The sequence below is a fragment of the Rhinatrema bivittatum genome, chromosome 3, assembly GCF_901001135.1.
Source record: "Rhinatrema bivittatum chromosome 3, aRhiBiv1.1, whole genome shotgun sequence".
Taxonomy (NCBI): domain Eukaryota; kingdom Metazoa; phylum Chordata; class Amphibia; order Gymnophiona; family Rhinatrematidae; genus Rhinatrema; species Rhinatrema bivittatum.
The window spans coordinates 44,481,320-44,504,425 of record NC_042617.1 but is presented as its reverse complement, the minus strand read 5'-3'; the positions used below and the strand labels follow the sequence as shown (position 1 = coordinate 44,504,425).

Here is a 23,106-nt window from a genome sequence, read left to right as displayed (position 1 = left end):
ACTCTGGAGTTCTGCCTGCCTCTGAGGTCAGAGTGTGAGAGAGAGTGCGAGAGAGAGAGAGAGATGCTGCTGTGGCCCAGGACAATCTTCTGCCATGGGACCATAGTGAAGAGGGAACTGCCATTGTGGAGAGAGGGGATGGGAAGAGAGGAGAGGAGATAAAAGATGGAGAACAGGAAGGGGGGTAAAGGAAAATGAGACCACATGGAGGAAAAGCAGAAGAGAGGAAAGGAGAGAAACAGGCCATAGGAAGGGAAAGAGAAAGAAGCCATTATCACTGCTGTAAAAATGGGTTTACCATAATAATTCCTTACAATAATGCTTTACTGAATACAGCGACAATTAGAAATCCATTATTGAAATTTATGGGATAGGAATGTTTCTCTTTTATATATTTGCATGCCATCATAAATGGAAAAATAATTGAAAAGCACAAGCTGTAATTTCTATATTGAAATTAACCATAGTGATAGCTAGTTTCAATACTTGATGCTTAAAATATTTCATATATGTCTATTTAATAATGCAGATTTTTCTCATATTCAAAGGACTGCAATTATAGCTCCAAAATTAAAAATTTTTCTGTAGAAATACACACCTCCAGAGATTTCTTTAAGCACCAATCTATGTATATTTCCTTGTACATCACTGTATAACACTAGACAATCCATTAAAAAAAAACAAAACCTTCTCAAAAGGGATATTAAATACTGCAAGTAACAAAACAAAAGTTATTTTTATAGTTGGATTTAATATACTGTATTCAGATATATTTCATTTAAAACTGATTTTTAAAAATGCAGTTGTTTCTTTCTCTATAGACTTAATTTTAACGACTCTTCCTTATTCTATATAGTCCAAAAGCCTACATAATGCCAATTCAATCATGCATAGTAAAAATAAATCTGACTGCAGGAGCATTATGCTGAAATGCGAGAACATAATCTGCAGGCAGTATCATTAATACATGATAGTGATATATTTTGCTTTATAATTCAGGAATAAGATAAACAAGTCACACCAAGTGTATGGTTCAGTATTTTCCAAACATTTTGGTTGTTTGCAAGGCATATGTCAGTTTAGTATTAAACTCAAATGAGTTCCAAAATTACATCCTCTGTTAATTCTGGAGGGCAAACTAGTGATATCTCAAAGAGGAGGAAGAAACAATTGAAAACTCCACATTTAGCAGGACTAATTGCAAGATAATGTCTGAATGTTCTGATTTTACAATGGGCAAGAAAAATCAACAAGGGCAATATTTTAGCACATAAAATGAATTACAAAGTTATAATGCAATTTACAATTTTGATTTCTCTCAAAATGTATTCCAACTCTAAGCTTCTAACTACAAACACATGACATTTCTAAAAAGCTATATAATCTGCATAAACTACAGGTTTGCTGCTGTCTTATTTTCTTTTTGAGCCTATCTTTTGGCTGATTCTCAACACATAGTCAAATGGCAGGGCCTCATTCTGATTACTACCATGGCCTGGCATGATGGCACAATTGCCCCTTCTCCCATCATGGGGTTGTCACTGGAAGTAGGAAATCCTGGATGCTGCCTGGTTGATATGTTTTGTGCACAGACAAACAAAACTTGGAAGCACAGCAGACAATGTGAAACATGCTAAAAGCCTTCCTACCATTGCAGCTGAACTTCCTGCAGCTTTTCTGAGGCTCCTTGCTGGCATTCCATGGAGATGACTGAGTCTTGCTTGGAAACCTATCGAAGTGCACAAGAAACACTGAACTTTAAAGGTCTTATTGTCTTGTTTTTTGTGATTCATAAATAGTTTAAACATAAAAACACATTTATTTATTTTTACATCTCGAATATGCAAACCAGGAATTCAATTTTGTTTGTAAAGTACTGCCAACAGACTGTAATCCTGTCAAATGCAACATCATAACTCTGCAAATGTTTAAAATCTGCAATTTTTAACCCTGTTGAAAGCCATTTCATTTTACAATGATGCCATTATGCATCCCTTATATCTCATTTCATTTTACGTTCACTGAAATAAGAGCACTCAGAGGAAGCAAGATAAGAATGAATCAATACACTACTACCTCAAGGGGCTTATATCAAAGTGAGGCATTCATAGCCTCTAGGGAGTAGGGGTGGAGGAAGAGGGATCCCTGATCATTGTTAAAGGCAATGCCTGGCAGCTGGATTTACATGTTCACAGAAGGAACCCTGAAGCATGGCTCTAGGCCTCAGGTTTGTTGCTGCAATGACCAGACTAGTGCACTTGGAGGGAGGGTCTGTTAAAACAGTGAAAAAATGCCCAGGTAGTTGTGAATGAATTCTCATGGTATCAGAATCCCAGGACTGGTTTTGACTGAAGTGGAAGAAAAGAGATAAGGAAAACTAATAGGCCAAAAAAAAAAAAAAAAAAAGTAAATTTCTGAAAGTAAAAACTAAAATCTTCTTTCATTAAATGGGTGCTTTGGAAGCAGAATCTAATTGGAGCCTTAATCCATAACAACTCAAAGAAAAGCAAAAAAGATAAGTTACATTGTAGTTCTTCATCTGGCATTTGCTCAAATTCAGAAACATAGTTCTGTTTGCCTGGCAGCCTTCTCCAGCTCTATCGAACCTGCCTTTATTAGGCTATTGTACCTTGACCTTGCAATTAGAACTACCCAAGGTTTTTTCTCCATTTTAAGTTCCATCCCAACTCAGCCCAACCATTGTAATGACTGTCTGCAGCCAGCACTACAAACCACAGCGCCTTCCTGAAGCCTGGTAACACGGACCCTGAGGCGTCTCATTGTTGAGTGAAGGTCAATACGCCCTCCCCACAGGGCCTGTGAACCTTGCCTCCACAGTATCCCTGGCCCTGGAATCAGAACAAAGTCTTTTGCAAAACAGGGTAGAGCACGCCCACTGAGCCAATGGTCTGGTCCCAAAAAAACTGTTTAAAGATACTTTTCTTAAGCAGAACCAAAAGCAACATTTAACCCACTCAGTGAAACTTATTTATGCTCTCAATTTTCATCCTTGCTGTACTTTCAAAATCCCCATTTTGCAGTATCTAGTAAATAATATTGCTTCAAACCATCTTATTTGTGCAATAAAGAAAGGTATTACTAACCTCTCTGTGCAGTGTGTGACATAAGTGGAAAGGAGCCAGTCAAGATGCTTTCAAAGACAGGATCTGGCAATTCTTTTTCCAGCTCTGTAGAGTCTTCCTGTTCCCACCAAGGAATGACACCGGTGATGCCACATGCACCACAAGCTTCACCTTCATAGAACCAGTCACTCTGTTCGTCATCACCTACATGAACATAAAAGGAACCCAAGATTAACACACAGAAGCTGTACTTGATATTGCAAGCATTCTTTGACTTACTGCTACAATTGTTTGACATACGATGTTGATTATTTCAAATCACTCTGGTCGGGAATTTGCCTAGAAAAATGAAAGGTACTAATTGTTTTTAATTTAACTTTATTCAAATTTACTTCTTACATCAAGAATACTTACTTATTATAAAAACATCATAAGAACATGCCATACTGGGTCAGAGCAAGGGTCCATCAAGCCCAGCATCCTGTTTCCAACAGTGGCCAATCCAGGCCATAAGAACCTGGCAAGTACCCAAACACTAAGTCTATTCCATGTTACCGTTGCTAGTAATAGCAGTGGCTATTTTCTAAGTCAACTTAATTAATAGCAGGTAATGGACTTCTCCTCCAAGAACTTATCCAATCCTTTTTTAAACACAGCTATACTAACTGCACTAACCACATCCTCTGGCAACAAATTCCAGAGTTTAATTGTGCATTAAGTGAAAAAGAACTTTCTCCGATTAGTTTTAAATGTGCCACATGCTAACTTCATGGAGTGCCCCCTAGTCTTTCTATTATCTGAAAGAGTAAATAACCGATTCACATCTACCCGTTCTAGACCTCTCATGATTTTAAACACCTCTATCATATCCCCCCTCAGCCGTCTCTTCTCCAAGCTGAAAAGTCCTAACCTCCTTAGTCTTTCCTCATAGGGGAGCTGTTCCATTCCCCTTATCATTTTGGTAGCCCTTCTCTGTACCTTCTCCATCGCAATTATATCTTTTTTGAGATGCGGTGACCAGAATTGTACACAGTATTCAAGGTGCGGTCTCACCATGGAGCGATACAGAGGCATTATGACATTTTCCGTTTTATTCATCATTCCCTTCCTAATAATTCCCAACATTCTGTTTGCTTTTTTGACTGCCGCAGCACACTGAGCCGACGATTTCAATGTATTATCCACTATGACACCTAGATCTCTTTCTTGGGTTGTAGCACCTAATATGGAACCTAACGTTGTGTAACTATAGCATGGGTTATTTTCCCTATATGCATCACCTTGCACTTATCCACATTAAATTTCATCTGCCATTTCGATGCCCAATTTTCCAGTCTTACAAGGTCTTCCTGCAATTTATCACAATCTGCTTGCGATTTAACTACTCTGAACAATTTTGTATCATCTGCAAATTTGATTATAATCACTCGTCTTATTTCTTTCCAGATCATTTATAAGTATATTGAAAAGTAAGGGTCCCAATACAGATCCCTGAGGCACTCCGCTGTCCACTCCCTTCCACTGAGAAAATTGTCCATTTAATCCTACTCTATGTTTCCTGTCTTTTAGCCAGTTTGCAATCCACAAAAGGACATCACCACCTATCCCATGACTTTTTACTTTTCCTAGAAGCCTCTCATGAGGAACTTTGTCAAATGCCTTCTGAAAATCCAGGTAAACAATTCAAGGAAATACCATCTGGTACCAAATACTTCTACATCATTTTCATATTCTAGCCTACAAAACGGGGCCTACAAAATAGGTAATTAAAAAGGAAATGTTTAAACAACTCAACTAAGGAAGGAGATGTCAATTTTTACATCTACACATTGACATATCCCCCATACCCCAGCCCAATAAGCCTAACCAGATATTTTATCATTAAGGAAGGTTTCCAAATGCATGGAATCAGAGAAAATAAACATTTTTTTTGGTAAGCTACCAAACATTTATACAGATATTTTAAAAAGAAAGAGCTCCTACTGCGAGGATCTTCTGTCTTAACAATAAGAATTGTTACCTCTGAGACTGTGTTAAAAAAGAAACATCTGGGACAACCCAGACTTTCTTCCCACAAAAGAGGAAATCTTTATTAATGAAAGGTAGCAATGGCTTTTAAATAAATGACTTTCATCAGTTCAACTGCTTTTGTTCTTAACTGGTTTGTTATTGATTTATATTATGTTTTGTTCTTAAATTGTTCTTAAATGATTCTTTTATGTCCACCTTAATTTCATATTGTCTGTAAAGCCTGTTGCTGATTTATTGTTTATTGTAAACAGAGGTGATGTTTTTTTACGTGCCACGGTATATAAAAAAATCACTAAAATAAATGACAATCACTACCTTCTATGACATATCTCAGGCTGCTTTCAAAATATGAGCACAATATTCAAAGTGCGTTCAGTGCTATTTATCCGGATAAGTGTAATTTAAGAGGCTAAATTGCGGCCGCTGAATATGTGTCTACATTCAGCGACTGTCGCTTAGCCACGTAAGTTACATAAATGGCCACCAGGTTTGAATACTGACCTCTATATAAATAGGTGAAAGCATTAAAGTATTCCATTATAACAAATTTTTCAGCAGACATGAATTGTTGAAAAAGAATATGTAATTAAGTTTGTAGTTTTATAGTCTAATTGCTTATCTTGATCCTTGCTTTTATTGTGCTTGATTCCAGATAGCATCTACCTACCATCCAACCTACATTTGAGATTTTATATAAAATTTATGTAACTTAGCCAGATATAAATTATCCAGCTAAGTTACAAGGTATATTCAGTAGCACGGCTAAATCAATAAATATACACCTATATTATCAAGCTTAGCCGTATAAATTATAACTGGTTAAGTTTAGACCTGCTCTTCGGCACATCTAACTAAGCCGCATAAATTATATCACTCTACCCCGATCCGCCAACTACATGCCCACAAGTTATTTAACTTTTTAGTCGCATAAGTGACTTATGTGGCTAAGCGGCAGTCAATGAATTTAGACACATATTCAGCGGCCGCAATTTAGCTGCATAAATTATGCTTACCCGGCTAAATAGCACTGAACACACTTTGAATATTGACCTCATATTGTTTTGAAAACAGCCTGAAATATGTCAAAGAATGTATTTCTTTTATTTCTCTTTATTGAACATTTTTTCAAAGAACAGAGCGACATGCACAAGAATGCAGAGCTAGAACTACAGTTCCCATATAACTCTCAAGTGAAATTATACAGAAATAGTACACGTAGGACACGGTAGAATTTGAGCAGGTAAAGACTGTCTTTCAGAGATTTTAACAGGTAAACAAACACACATATCACCTAGAATATAAAAGCTAAGTATATGTTAAAAAAAAATACCAGAGAGAAAATGGTCAAGCAGGCATAATCAGTGATAAGTGACACTCAGATTTCCTTATGCTTACAAATGTAGAGATTACTTACCTGATAATCTCATTTTCCTTAGTGTATGCAGATGGACTCATTACAAATGGGTATAGTGTGCTCGTGCTAGCAGTTGGAGACGGATCTGACGTCAGCAGGGGTACATATAGCCCCACAGGAAGTGCAGCAACTCAGTAATCTTCCTTGCAAAAGCTTTTATGGATATGTGTGTGACTGACAGATCGATTAAACGAACATGATTACCCTGACCGATTGATAGTAGCTGGAGACCGCCAGTGTTCTCAACCGGAAGGCGTCGACACCCAGCAGGGTGGATGCCCTATATAAGAAAACACGGCTTACCGTGACTCGGTGAATCCCCATGTATACCGGCAGCCTGGTGGGATGCTGAGTCCATCTGCATACACTAAGGAAAACGAGATTATCAGGTAAGTAATCTCTACATTTCCTAGCGTGTAGCAGATGGACTCATTACAAATGGGATGTACAAAAGCTATTCCCGGACTGGGTGGGAGGCTGCCCAAGGTCCGTTAAGGATCGCCCTCGCAAATGTTGTGTCCTCCCTAGCCTGGACGTCCAGACGGTAGAATCTGGAGAAGGTATGGAGGGAGGACCACGTTGCCGCTTTACATATCTCTGTAGGCGACAGCATCCTAGTTTCTGCCCAGGAGGCCGCTTGGGCCCTGGTAGAGTGAGCCTTGACCCATAGAGGTGGTGGTTTTCCCGCTTCTACGTAGGCCGCCTTGATAACTTCCTTGATCCAGCGAGCAATAGTCGCCCGTGAGGCCGCTTCTCCTTGCTTCTTCCCACTGTGAAGGACGAACAGGTGGTCCGTCTTTCGTACTGCTTCCGACATTTCCAGGTATCTGGACAGCAACCTGCCAATGTCGAGCATGCGCGCATCTCAAACAATGGGTGCCCAAATCTTTTACGTGCGCCTAACATACACGCCCGTCGCCCTGCTTAGATCGAGGCGGCGAACCAGGACTGGCGACGGCGAGCAGGCAAAATGGCGACCTCCTTGGCGGGCTGCCCCGTAGGCAGACCCTGCTAATCCTCGCTCTTCGGAGACCAGTAAGTAAAAATGTACACCTTACCTGACCTTCGGCGCTTCCCGGCTGCGACCCGGGCGGTCTCCGGCTGCGGGGGGAGAGGGTAATTACCGTCACCGCCGCTCTCGAGGAAGTGCACCCGCTGCCTCTAAGCCGCGCCCGAACTCGTCTCGCTCGGGGGCCAAGTCCTCACCGGGACCGAAGATGCCTCTATGCCGCACCAGAGCCCTTCTCACTCGGGGGCCAGGTCCCTGCCGCGATCCGGCCACCGGACCGAGGCGCTCACCTCCGAGGGACCACGGAAATCACCTCGGGAAACTCAACTGGGGGAGGGACCCGAGGGTATCACCGCAGGAGTGCGGGGCTCGTCTTGAGATAGGATTTCTTCTAAGAATTTGGAAAAACGCTCAGCGAGCGTAAGGGAGCTCCAAACTGCTTTGGAGACGGAAATTACTGAGTTGCTGCACTTCCTGTGGGGGTATATGTACCCGTGCTGATGTCAGATCCGTCTCCAACTGCTAGCATGAGCACACTATACCCATTTGTAATGAGTCCATCTGCTACACGCTAGGAAATTTATATTATTTTCCCACAGACCACCAAGTCAGTATTCTTAAGAGACATTACTTATTGTAGCCATGTCTCTTAGTATGAGGAAAGAGCTGCTTCCAACACTGCAGGATAGATTTTCATGCAGCAAACGTAAGTGAACTAAAATAGTCTTTATTGAATTGTTTAGGCTATTCGCTTCCAGCCAGAGGCATCAATGGGGTGGCAAGTGTCCCCCATCCAAAAAATGACTTGCCACCCCTAACTTGTCTGGTACCAACTGGGATAGGGTGTTCAGCGCGGATGCCTCTCCATCCTGTAGCTTGCATGATTGAAACATCCGCTGAAATCAGAAATCCCAGTAGTCAGATTGCAGTTAAGGATGAAGTAGTCAGATGTCGTTAAAGAACACACAGATGTGAATGATTCTAGATAGTCTATATCTTCTGCTAATAAACAAGCTGTGAATACAACTACAAATAAAATACAAATAAAATGTTTTTTAAATATCTGTATATGAATATCAGAAGACGGAATAGCAAGATTGAAGAGTTATAATATATTCCATCATACAAGGATATAGACATTATAGGAATCTTAGAGACAAGCTGGAAGAAGATAACCAATGGGACACTGATACCAATGTTGGTTAAACTATATCAACATAATAGGGTAGATTGAATTGTCGAAGTGGCAGCACTATATATAAAAGATGTCATAGAATAGAGCTTGATAAAAATTCTGGAGGAAACAAAATGTACTGAGGAATCTTTATGGATAGAATTTAAATGTGTAACTGGTAAGAGTATATCCCCATGTCAAGATGAAGAAACAGACTGTGAAATGCTAGCTGAAATTAGACAGGCAAATTGGCATAGTAATAATGGGAGATTTCAACTATGCCAGTATTCTAATAAACAGAATGCCAGATTCAAATAAACGAAGACTGCCTATAGAATAAGCACAGGAATTATGGCACACAAAGCTTCCAACTGCTCATTTTATAGATTTGATGCAGCAAGATAGGGTCAGAGTCAGCACTTGTTACTACTCCAAGAATCAGAATTGCTTCTGCTAATCATCTGAAGATAATTCAGAACACACAGATCATCCAATTCTTTAGGAACATTAAAACCAATATACCATAGACAACATTGCATACAGTAATACAAAGCTTATGCTGGACAAACTCTTTCATATCAAAGTCCACATCAACTGGAAAAACTTCAGACTTATCATAATTTACCTTGTATCCCAACATGTCGTCATACCGCTGCAACTTCTGACGTAGGTATATCTTCTATCCTTGTCTGTAGGCAGTCTTCTATATCCTTGTATGATGGAATATATTATAACTCTTCAAACTTGCTATTCCGTCTTCTGATATTCATATACAGATATTTAAAAAAAATGTATTTGTATTTTATTTGTAGTTGTATTCACAGCTTGTTTATTAGCAGAAGATATAGACTATCTAGAATCTAGACTGATGTAGGTATATCTACATCAGAAGTTGCAGCGGTATGACGACATGTTGGGATATAAGGTAAATGATAAGTCTGAAGTTTTTCCAGTTGATGTGGACTTTGATATGAAAGAGTTTGTCCAGCATAAGCTTTGTATTACTGTATGCAATGTTGTCTATGGTATATTGGTTTTAATGTTCCTAAAGAATTGGATGATCTGTGTGTTCTGAATTATCTTCAGATGATTAGCAGAAGCAATTCTGATTCTTGGAGTAGTAACAAGTGCTGACTCTGACCCTATCTTGCTGCATCAAATCTATAAAATGAGCAGTTGGAAGCTTTGTGTGCCATAACATATAGGTGTATATATATATATATATATATATATATATATATATATATATATATATATATATATATATATATATATATATATATATATATATACACACACACACACACATACATATATATACACACACATACATACACACACACACACACACACACACACACATACATACATACATATCAACAGCACAGAATAAAAGATTGCTAGTATGGATACTGTCAATTTTGGCCACAGATCTAACAGAAAGTTCCAAAAACTCAATAACTAAAGGCAGGGTTCAACAAATCCCGGGCACCAGGTCAGCATGGAAAACATACATTTAGGAATAGCACCTATGGCCCTGGGGGACCAATGGGAGATGGAGTCAGTGGCCCATTGGGCTGAAATAGGAAGAGGCAGCATTAGTGACCAAGCCAAAGTAAGGAGGAAGAGGTTGTGACAACACCTGTGTCAGCTGGCCCACATGGACTGAAGAGAAGCAAATGGCAAAAGGCCAATAGGAGAAGGAGAAGTTGGTGACATCAATGGCCCATATAGGCAGAACAGAGCTGTATTTAATGTTGGGCTAGAGTAGGATAAAGTAGAGCACAATAAAAGATTCCATGGATGCATGGGGGATATTAAGAGAGGGAGATTGCATTGGGATGGAGGCTGACAGAGGGTCCCATTGGTGCATTAAAGGAGCCATGACATATGCCTGACACTTCCAAACACCCCCCTTTCTTCAACTTTGGTAGGGACAAAGTGGAAGTTGAGGAATTTGTCAGTCACTAGCTCCTAGATCAAAAGAAATTTTGTCTAGGTTTGATCCATGATATAAAGAAAGAGAGAATGCAGACTTGATTAGTTCTCCCAGTGAGGACAAATATTGTTGGAGATGTAAGCATTTGTGCAAAGGATAGTTATGGGCTGGGAATAAAGCACTTTCCCAAGATGAATGCAATTAGGAAAAGTTTAATGTTGTAAAATCAAAGTTCCAACTGACTGAGTCAACAGCTTTTTCACTATCAAATTTGATTAGAGATTTGGGGAATGGAATATCCATGGAATGATGTACAATACAAAAAAGCTTCCACAAATGTATTGTTGAATGCCTGTGCAAAATAAAATCAGTTTTATCCAGATGAATGAAATAGAATAACATGCCTTTGGATCCTAGAATCTACAACCTGATATTCAGAAGATTAAAATTTCTTGATCTAGGCACCTATTTGCCAAACACCTAAATTTAGGCATCTTTAAAGCAGGCATGGCCATATGCAGGGCCAGGTAGGAGAAATGCAGTTAGGTGTTTAATGCCAATTTCCAGCTCTAAGTGCCTAACTTAAGTGCCTTAACCTAACCGAAGCAATAGTTGGCCTAAATTTAGGCATGTCAATTTAAGACACCTATATTCAGTCCAAAATTGAGAAGCCTTAATCAGCTGAAAGTAGGCAACTAATTTAAGACTCCTAAACTGAAGTGGTCAACTTTTTTGGAATATGGGCTCTAGGAATAGAGCTAATATTTTAACATTGGCATTCAAACAGCAATAATTATCTATAATGGAAACAATGCAAAAGATCCCCTTTTTTTTTTTTTTTGAAGCAATACCAAAATGATGGCCTCATTCACGCACATGAAGCCATATTAGTTTTTACAATTCTGTAAAACTGTTCAGAACCCTGGGCCTTATTGGGCTTCAACAAATCAATATTGGATATTTTCTCCAAGCGAATGGGGGATGAGATATTTTGCATGCCCTCTCTTGAGGGAGCAAAAGAGATACTGTAGAGTTCATAAAAATTCAGAGATATCACTATGAGTGATGAAAAGTTTCAGAGTACAAGGAGCTATATGGCAAGACAAAGGGCTTGTTGAACTCAGACTGCAAGTCACTCAAGGAACAGTCAGCATTTCCAGTCTTAGAAATATGAGCACTACACGGTTGTCATTGAAAGAATCAAAATAAGCTTTCTACTCTAATTAAAAAAAGCATTCTAACACAGGGCAGACTCTTCTATTTGGGGTGGCACTTCTGTTATTCATTCCCTCAGGTAGACAGGTCGCCGAAAGATGTTTTAATCCCTAGATAACTAATGAAGGCTTTCTAACATTTCAATCGTTGTCAAAGTGTCAGTCAGTCATTGCCTCTTCTATTTATATTTGATGGACAAGTAGGAAATAATTTGACATTTAAATGCCTTAAAGGCATTCCAACACAAAAGAGCCAAGGATTCCTCAACGTAACTAGTGAATAAGAAATATTCAACCTGTTCCTACAAGAAATTATAAAATTCTCAATCATTTCAAACATATATATCAATCATATCGTAACAAAGCCATCTGATCATTTTGTGGGAAAAACTCAAAATATAGCTCCAGCCTAAGTGTTGCATCAAAGTGTGATAGGTACACAATAAGAAAATGTCCTACTCACACGAAAAAGAAACAGCTAGAAGTTCTGGAACTGGAAGAATTTACTAAGCATTTCAGCCACACAAATGGAACATGTGAAGGAGGACAGTTCTTGTTTAAGGAAAGAACCTAAATGGTATTAAAGTCACCATCCCACATAACGATCATAAAGAAGAGAGCTACAAGAGATAAATACATATACATATCAGGAGAATCAACATCACTAGCATGTGTGTTCATGGATCTGAGGCTGAACGGCAAAGGTTCCTTTCAGTGCAACCAATTCTCTCTCAGGATCAGTTATCTGGTCTAAACATATAAAGGGAAAGCACTTGTTTAATGCAAATAGCTAGCCCTCCCTTTTTGGAGTTAGAAGAAAAAGATTTGACTAAAGGAAAATTAGTTCTTACCTGATAATTTTCATTCCTGTAGTACCACGGATCAGTCCAGACACCTGGGTTGTGACTCCGCACCAGCAGATGGAGACAGAGCAAAGCTTGACGGGCTCCCTACATACAGTAAGGTGCCACCCACAGCCCCTCAGTCGAACGTAATGTCAAAGCAAATAAATGCCCGACTAAACTAACTATGAACTCTTTAACGTAGGCCAATTCACAAAAACACCCCTGGCTGAAACAGAACAGTAAGAACCAGAAGCGAACGGCCTTGTTCCAAAATTAGAATAATGTAGTATTCGCAACAGGAATAAACGATGATCTAATGCAAACCGAGCGGACTCTCCCTCTCTTCAGTGCTAAACCAGAACAGACGGACGGGAGCCTGGACTGATCCGTGGTACTACAGGAACGAAAATCATCAGGTAAGAACTAATTTTCCTTTCCCTGTACGTACCCGGATCAGTCCAGACACCTGGGATGTACCAGAGCTAATTACCGAGGGTGGGAAGCAGAGAGTCCTGCTCGGAGAACACTCGCTCCAAACCCTTGAGACTCAGCTGCCTGGACATCAAGCCTGTAATGCCTAGTAAAAGTATGCAACGACTTCCACGTCGCTGCTCTACAGATCTCCTGCGTGGACACCTGAGACACCTCAGCCCAGGACGTGGCTTGCGCCCGAGTCGAATGAGCTCAAAGCCCCTTAGGCGCCAACTTGCCCTGCAGGAGATACGCCGACCCAATCGCCTCCTTGAGCCAACGCGCAATTGTGGCACGCGAAGCCGCAGCCCCCCTGCGAGACCCGGAGCAGAGAACAAACAGGTGGTCGGAAACCCGGAACGGGTTTGTAACTTCCAGATAACGAATTAGAATCCTGCGAACATCGAGTTTCCTTAACTCTTTTGACCCTTTGTCCATCTGATCCATGGCCGAAAATCCTGGAAGGTCCACAGACTGATTCAAGTGAAAAGAGGACACCACTTTAGGCAAAAAGGACGGAACAGTCCGCAGAGAGATTCCGGCCTCAAAAAAAAAAAAAAAAAAAAAAAAAAAATTCGCAAAAATGGTTCTCTACAAGACAGAGCCTGTAGTTCCGAGACCCGACGAGCGGACGTAATTGCGACCAGAAACACAGTCTTCAAAGTAAGATCCTTCAGTGTCGCCCGCTTGATTGGTTCAAACGGCGCTCCACAAAGAGCTGAAAGCACGCAGTTTAAATTCCAAGATGGACAAGGACTCCGTACCGGTGGGCGTAAATGTTTAGCCCCACGAAGAAAACGCGTCACATCCAGATGGCAAGCCAAGGAAACTCCTTGGACCTTACCTCTAAGGCAACCAAGTGCAGCTATCTGGACCTTTAGGGTACTCCAGGACAGCCCCTTCGAGAGGCCCTCTTGGAGGAAAGCGAGGACCTCCGGCACAGCAGGCCGTATGGGGTTTACTTCGTGAGAACTACACCAGTCCTCGAAAACTGTCCAAACCCGCATATAGGTTAAGGACGTGGACTGCTTTCTAGCTCTCAACAAAGTAGCTATCACTGCCTCGGAGTACCCCTTAGTCTTCAAGCGCGCCCTTTCAAAAGCCAAGCCGCGAGACAAAAGTGATCCGCATCCTCCAAACAGACTGGTCCTTGACGAAGGATGATCGCGTCTCCGTGAAACCGAAGCGGAGGCTCTGCCGCCAGCTGAATGAGGTCCGCGAACCACGGACGCCTTGGCCACTCCGGCGCAACCAAGATCACCGGATCACCAAGATCACCGGATGTAACTCGATTCGCTGCAGAACCTTGCCTATCAGAGGCCACGGAGGGAATACATAGAGCAACACGTCCGTGGGCCAGGGAAGAACTAGTGCATCGACTCCTTCCGCGCCCCGCTCCCTTATACATAAGGTTCTTATCAGCCTATATCTCTCTTGAATGCGGATGTTAAAATATTGGCAACGCAAATTGAACTCTGGAATTTGTTGCCAGAGGATGTGGTTAGTGCAGTTAGTATAGCAGTGTTTAAAAAAGGATTGGATAAGTTCTTGGAGGAGAAGTCCATTACCTGCTATTAAGTTCACTTAGAGAATAGCCACTGCCATTAGCAATGGTAACATGGAATAGACTTAGTTTTTTGGGTTCTTATGGCCTGGATTGACCACTGTTGGAAACAGAATGCTGGGCTTGATGGACCCTTGGTCTGACCCAGTATGGCATTTTCTTATGTTCTTATGCTGTAGTTGAAGTTAGAAAACATCATCCCCCAGCTGGTTCAGAATGATCAAACTGGGTTTGTTAAGGGGCACAGTTCCTCAGGCAATACTGGATGTGCTTTCCACATTATTTCCCTGGCTTGCCGGCAGTAAAAAAAAAAAAAAACCTCAGGATGTACTAGTGGCACTTGATGCTAAAAAGGCCTTCGACAGACTACACTGGTCCTTTTTATTTGCGGTGATGCACTCTTAACCTAGATCCAGCCCTTATACACGAACCCAACAGCAAGGGTATTGACAACTGGCTTCTTTGTAACACTTTCTCAGTGCAGCAGGGTACAACGTAGGGATGTCAGATTAAACGGTGATGAAAACTATCTACAGAAATACTGGCTCAAGTGATTCAATCAAATTCGGAGATTAAAGGCTTCTGGTTTTTTGGCTGTAGTCATAAAATAACTCTATACATGGATAATGTGTTATATCATAGACTTGGGAGGGGTTATTGAACAAATGTTATCCGGAATGTATTTATTTAGATGTTTTATATACCGTCGTTCCAAAAGAACGGAGGCCTTCACCTAAAGTTCCCAAGCTAAAAATAAAGTTATATGCTACCTTAACTGTAACATACATATTTAATGTTCTCCATGCATAATACTTCAATGCACCACATACTCAATGTCTACCCTGTTTGTTGCATGCTCACAGTTTATTGATTTTATTTTATTATTATTATTATATAATTTATATTTGTATTATTTGTTTAATGTTTATTGTTCCATGTACACCATGCCCATGGTATTTATAATTCTGGTTATCTGTAAACCGAAGCGATATGTACTTGTACATGATCCTCGGTATATAAAAGCTTTTAAATAAATAAATAAATAAGATCACAACGGTTTACAGTATCAGCATTCATATTCATGGTCAACGGACATATGCCTTGTGTCAATATATCAACTCTTCTAATTCAACAATGCAGAGAATACATATTCTGGTTCATAATTATACATCTTCATTGATATGAAAGTAGTATAGGGCACTTCCAGGGGGCTAGGGATGGCTTTAGGTATCTGGGGTGGGGGGGGGTGGGGGGGGTGTTTCCTGCCTCAAAATTGGCTGGAAATGTATAAGAAATTATGCACGGGTTTATAATAAGATACTAGAAGATTTGCGAACCTGGTCAGGACTTTTGGTTACTTGGGAAGGGCAAATTGGGATAATCAAAATGAATATTTTGCCCCAGTTCATTTGTATGGCAAGGTTGGTCCTCTAGAATGAAACAGAGTACACTATGGCAAAACAAAGGCCGGGGGTGGGATGTCACTGCCTAATTTTGGGGGTAATACTGGGCCTGAAGGCTAGCATGGTTAAAAATATGGCTAGGCAAAGACTATACTAAACCCTGGCTATCTCTGGAGGCAGGAGTGGCTGGGGAAACAGATCTGGCAATAGTCTGTATGCCTCTCACATCTTTGCAGGTGCAGAGGATCACACAGTCTTGTCCAATTATAGTGCATACGATTAGGGTGCGAGCGAGGGATGTGTAAAAACTTGGGGATAATCATGGATGATCACACACCTCTAGCCATGTTAAGGGAGAAACCTTATCTCCTTAGTTACATTTCCTATTGACTTACACAACTGGTGAGATGCGGGACTGCAACATTTGGGCCAGCTGTGGGATGAGGAGGGGTGACTTTCCTTAATGGCATTACGGGAAGAGTTTGAATTTGAAGAGGAATAGAAGGAAAGCTATGAAAAATAAAGGCTCAGCTGACAAAGTCAGAGGGGGTACTATAGGTTAGGAGGATGCCTATTTGAGTACAGCAGGTGATTATGGTATCTGGTGGAAATAGGTAGTCTATCTCCATTTTGTATAGAGCAATTATCGACTTATGAGGAACAGAAGTCAAATGCTCCGCTGATAGCTTAGTTGAATATGGACTTGGGATTACACTTATCAGACAAGGAGTGGGCTAGGTTATGGAAGAGAGTACACAAAGTTTCTATTTGCAGGCATAGAAGTGAATTAATGTATAAGCTGCTGAGAAGAACTTATAGGTATTCCTTTATACTATGTTAAATTTTCCCCAGGGTCATCCCACTCTGTTGAAAATAATGTGGGGAGAAAGGGTCTTATCTTCATGTCTGGTGGACAAGTCCCTTAATACAGAATTTTCGGAAGAGGGTAGAATGAGTAGATGTGAATCGGTTATTTACTCTTTCGGATAGTAGAAAGACTAGGGGGCACTCCATGAAGTTAGCATGGGGCACATTTAAAACTAATCGGAGAAAATTATTTTTTACTCAACGCACAATTAAACTCTGGAATTTGTTGCCAGAGAATGTGGTTCGTGCAGTTAGTATAGCTGTGTTTAAAAAAGGATTGGATAAGTTCTTGGAGGAGAAGTCCATTACCTGCTATTAAGTTCACTTAGAGAATAGCCACTGCCATTAGCAATGGTTACATGGAATAGACTTAGTTTTTGGGTACTTGCCAGGTTCTTATGGCCTGGATTGGCCACTGTTGGAAACAGGATGCTGGGCTTGATGGACCCTTGGTCTGACCCAGTATAGCATTTTCTTATGTTCAAGCTAGCAGATATCCTGGGGTGTCCAGTGAGTCTTACTCTGGTTCTGTGCCTTCTTGGGCTCTGGGGTGACATGTCCTTAGTGAGTCTGCAAAGTAAATTCTGTAATCATCTTATACATGCTGCCAGATTTACTATTACAATATTCTGGAAGTTGCAACCCTTGATTTCTCAGCAGTATAAACAGATGTATACTGTAGCTATTATAGAAAAGATGACTTACGCTCTTCGCAAGAAGACATTTGTATATGAAAGAATATGGGAGCCATGTTAGCAGTATCTGGACTCTAGAGGAAGGGATTCAGTGAGGTAATGTACTGAGGATGTAATTGCTGGCAGGAAGGGACCACAACAGTCGTGATGGACTGGGTGTTAGGCAGTTCTTTGTCCTATGTAATATCACTATTTGTATAACAGTCTAGGGTTGCTAATGATTGCGGCACTGCTGGATATCTTTGTTTTTATCTGCTGACTGTTTAAATAAAAAGTTAAAAAATAAAAAAGGAAAACAGAGGGGAAGGTGAAACTGGACCACAAGATGACAACTGGACCTAGATTACTACAGCTACTAGACTATATACCTCGACTCCAATTTCTCTCGAGCTGAAGAACCGGTATGCAGCTCTGGAAGTGAAGGAGAAACTATTCCAGAAAAAAGAAGGAACTGAGACTTGTAAACCCCATAACTGTTAGGTCAGAAAACACTGCACCTAGTGGACAGAGGGTAGTAGTAGTTGGTGTCTCACTTTTGAAGGACACGGAAGCCTACCACATATGTTATCCTGGGAAATGTGCTGTTTGCCGGTGTTGGAGTCATTTTTTTGTTACTTTTTGCTGAGGATGTATATAGAGGATAGGCCGTATGGATTCAGAGTTTTCACCCAGACACAGACTAGTTTGAAGGCCATAGGCCAACCTCTGAGTGAACTACTGTTTACTATCTTGCACTGTTAAATGTTTGTTAACAGGCAAGAGTGTTTGTTTAGTTATTCCACTAAGTCTATGATGAGAAAACTAACAATTAACTTATACTAAAGCCTGAGAGAGAGAATGAAGGCCACACAGCTGTTTCTGAAAACTGATAAGAACTCAGAGGGAGGGATCGCTGTTGCTTTCACAAGTGATTGTAGTGTATAAGGGGAGACAGTGAGAAAGAGAGGGGAGAGAGAGCCCTGGACGTGATGGTATGGCTGATCCTTTGGAAATGTAAGCTTTTTATATCTATGTAGCAATTGTTATCTACCAATACTTTTTCTATATGATCTGATTTTATTTGTTCTATCCTCCCATCACTCAAATAAACTTACTTTCTTACCTGGAACTGTGGCATACTGAATCCAAGTTTGTGTGTGGCTCTCTGTGTAGGGGATAAGCTCCTGGGTTCAAGCTCCCAGGTATAATCCCAGTAATTGTGTTAATATGAGATTAGCCCCCCAGGTCAGAGCCCATGGGCAGGATACCAGCATGCACAGTCTGAACCTGTAATAGCTGGGTACCAAGATCTGAGACATTACAGAAAGATTACCAAGAATCATCAAGCCTACTCACTATTCTTTAATGCTGTTCATCCATGTTGGCACAAATGATACTGCTATATACTACAGAGTATCAAAAGTTACTTCATTACTCTAGGAGAAAGGGTAAACCAGATAGATGCACAGGTGGCATTCCCCTCAGTCCTCCCAGTCAAGGATAAAGGCCCAGGTAGGGATGGTCATTTTCTGGAGATGAATCAATGGTTACCCAGATGAGTCACAAGATCATTTTGGCTTCCTGGACCATGGGATTTTTCAGAGACTGCTGAGCATAAATGGGGGCTTACCTGTCGAAGAAGGGGTACAATGTGTTTCAGTACAAACAGGCAAAACACTGAGGAGGGCTTTAAAATAGGATTGTTTGGTGACTAAAGAATTGGATCAAGGAAGAATGCTCAATGTGATCTACTTGGATTTCAGCAAAGCTTTTGATAAGGTCCTGTATAGAAGGCTTGTGAATAAAATGAGAAGCTTGGGAGTGAGCGCCAAGGTGGTGGCATGGATTATAAACTAGTTGACAGACAGAAGACAGCATGTAATGGTAAATGGAACCTACTCTGAAGCCAGAACAGCATTAAATAGAGTGCCACAAAGATCGCTGTTGAGACCAGTTCTGTTCAATATCTTTTTTGAGCAACATTGCGGAACGGATAGAAGGTAAAGTTTGTCTATTTGCGGGTGATACTAAGATTTGCAAGAGTGGACACACAGGAAGGAGTGAAGAAAATGAAAATTTAAGGAAGCTTGAACAGTGGTCGAAGATATGGAAGCTGGGACTCAATGCCAAGAAGTACAGATTTATGCATCTGGGGTGCAGTAATCCAAATGAGCTGTATGTGATAGGGGGTGAAAGGCCGTTGTGCACGGAGCAAGAGAAGGACCTTGGGGTGATAGTGTCTAGCGATCTAAAGATGGCAAAGCAATGCAGCAAAGCAATAGCAAAAGCCAGAAGAATGCTGAGCTGCATAGAGAGAATAATCACTAAGAAAAAGGAGGCGATAATCCCCTTGTACAGGTCCTTGGTGAGGCCTCACCTGGAGTACTGTGTTCAGTTCTGGCGACTGTAACTCAAAAGGGACAGAGACAGGATGGAGGCGGTCCAGAAAAGGATGACCAAAATAGTGGGGTGTCTCCATCAAATGACTTATGAGGAGAGGCTGAAGGACCTAAACATGAATACCCTGGAGGAGAGGAGGTACAGGGGAGATATGATACAGACCTTCAGATACCTGAAAGGTTTTAATGATGCACAATAGACAAACCTTTTCCATTGAAAATAAATCAGTAGAAGTAGGGAGGTCACAAAATGAAACAAGGTCAAGAAATATTTCTTCATGGAGATGGGGTGGTGAATGCCTGGAATGCCCTTCCAGAGGTGGTGGTGGTGAAGACAAAAACAGTGAAAGATTCCAAAGGGGCATAGGATAAACACTCTGGATCCCTAAAGGCTAGAGAATGGAAATGAAGAAAAGAGTGCATGGGGGTAACTTGCTGGTGTGGCAGTTACTACCCTTAACCAAAGAGCCTTCATACTGTTGATACAACTCCATCATTGCTCTCTGCTTCAACGGCAGGGGGAAAAGAGGAATTAGATTCAGACAGCAACCAACAAGGGCCCTGACTTTTACGGTCTGGGAAACTGATAAGTATGGGGGTGACCTGTACAGTGCAGCAGATACTACCATAAGCTTGCTGTGCAGACTGAATGCCCATCATTTCAATGTTTCTATGTGTAGACAAGGCCCTACAGAACGTAAAAGTACTCTGGTAAATATATCTTTAAAAAAACTTATAGAAAAATGGGAAAAAGAGCAACATCTGGAAAACTGTATATTTCCCACACTATAAGCATGTGTGTAAAATCCTAGATCTAGAAGCCTTCATGGAAAATGCAGACTGGATATACACTAAGAACTTTCACTGGGATATACCAGACTATAATCTATCCAGGAAGAACAGGGTAGGAACAAAAAAGGAAATGGGGGGGGGGGGGGGGGGGAGAAAGCAGTAAAGTAAATAAAAAAATTTACACAAATGTAGGACTTACAAGATAAAGAAGCAGTACTGCGAGTTAACCTGGAAAGAGGAAATGGAACCTCCATTTACAATGGTGTTATATACAGACCGAATCCACAGGAAGAAGAAATGGATACTACTTTCTTTATAAAGAACATGGCAACCTGGGATCCTATGCCTACAGTGTACTACCACTAATCCTTAAGAGTAAGGATTTGCAAGAGTTTAACATTGGTTTTGAAGCCTGTGTTGCTGTTCAAATTGAAAGAGGATGGGACTGTCTTCTTTATTAAAGGAGGGGGAAGAAATATTTCTTCAGGTAAAGGATTGCTAACTTTCCCTTCAGAAGAGAGACACTAATCACAGGGACATGTATGACAAACACTATCTAAACTGGAGATCAACAAATTCATTGTCCAGGTATGCAACAGAACATGCTGGAAACAGCCTAGGAAGAACCCATGGAGCTTAAAGCTCAGAGAACTTCAAAGCAGAGAATGGTCAAGACTGACCAAACCCAGAAGCTAGCAAGCCAAGATCCTGATACAATTGACAATTAACTCAATGCTTCTCCCAAATGGAGAAGTTATTCAGGAGGCTGGAATAAGTCCCACTAATGAGGATATCATGATGCTGATGCCTACCTTTCAGCCACTCATGGAAAAACCAACGTTGTAGCACAAAACAGAGGTCTGCTTAAAATGAATGCAGAACACAAACCATATAAAAAATATGCAAAGATTTAAGTTTACTTAATATTTGATTTCCCGCTATATGCTTTAGACATCTAAGCATGTTACAATACAACTTATACAATAAAAACACCAATACATATAAACACAACAGATAAAAACCTTCTCAAAATATCAAAAATCCATAAATCTCCTCTCCCTCCACATACTAATGTTATAATATTAAAAAAAACCCAAAGAACAGATATTCAAATGTCTGGGTTTAAATGTCCTTGGTCTCTGGGGGGAGGGTGAGAAGTGGATGCTGGGTGTATGAAAGAGCACTGCTGGGGCGGGATATCTGATGTGTTCCAACAAAGTGTAAAATACATTGGACTGGGCTTGTGGAAGGCTATTTCTTTCTCCCACGGTCTGCACTCTGTATTTATGTTGGTCAGTTCATGCTCTGGCTTTGTCTAGTATGAGACATATTGTTTTTGTTTTCTGCACACCATGTGGTCTTGTTTGTTGTTTCTTCTGTTTTGTATAGCTCTGCACAGCCTTTGACCAATACAAAAAAATATTTTGAAAAAAACAAACAAAAAAAAAACCACCCCACTCACTGCATCCTGGTCACATTCCTACTGAGAACCAATAAAACAATTCACATTCACCAGGGACACTTTTTTCTAATATAGATTTTTATTGTAAAATGCTATAATTCACAACAAACGATAGTTACATGAGACATGGTTTAGATTTATTAGGAAACAGTTATTAATCATTTCAGATTTGGGAATTGCCTGGTCACAGATATCAGAATAAGGAGTAACCCGCACTTTTAACACTTATGTTGCAACACTAACAAACCAGAATAAAAGTAATAAACTAGCCTAGGTCTTGCATATGCGTCTAGGAAGAAGCATGCATCATCTGGCAATCTCTCCACAGCAGTCTGGCTGTCCAGTCCAAGGTCCACTCTCTGGGGCTGGCAGCATACACAAGGCGTTATCTATCCCCATAACTAAGGACTTTCAATTTTGGTTTTATTTTATTTTGCCTGGGAATATCAATGTTATAACAAGACAAATCAGTGAAAAAAATCACTGTTATAATACACAGGAGTAAAGTCATTTTTCCATGGATCTTTTTTGTTTTAACATGGAAATTCACAGGCAAAATACAAAACAAACAAAAAAACAAAAACCTGAAAACTAAGGACCCCACCCATAGCTTAGCTGGAAACAGTTCCACTGTGTCCATAAAGATGGAAAACATTTCTTAACAGTCCTGAGAAGGCAGAGGGCTGTCTGCAATGAATGATTGACAGAGCTTGGCAAGCTAACCTTGAGACTTTAACGGCTAGTTTCACTTGCAACATGTGCAGA

The 23,106-nt window shown here is 40.6% G+C and overlaps 1 protein-coding gene across 3 annotated transcripts in view; it reads right to left on the bottom strand.

The window, feature by feature from the left end:
- The window catches only part of GPATCH2 (G-patch domain containing 2), a 424,518-nt gene that overhangs the window by 326,112 nt on the left and 75,300 nt on the right, over positions 1-23,106 (bottom strand). For all 3 annotated transcript variants that reach the window (XM_029593187.1, XM_029593188.1, XM_029593189.1), the window contains exons 4-5: positions 3,105-3,287; positions 1,650-1,729 (exon numbers count right to left, since the gene is read on the bottom strand). In XM_029593187.1, the coding sequence (XP_029449047.1) occupies positions 1,650-1,729; positions 3,105-3,287 (263 nt within the window). The remainder of the gene's footprint in view (positions 1-1,649; positions 1,730-3,104; positions 3,288-23,106) is intronic.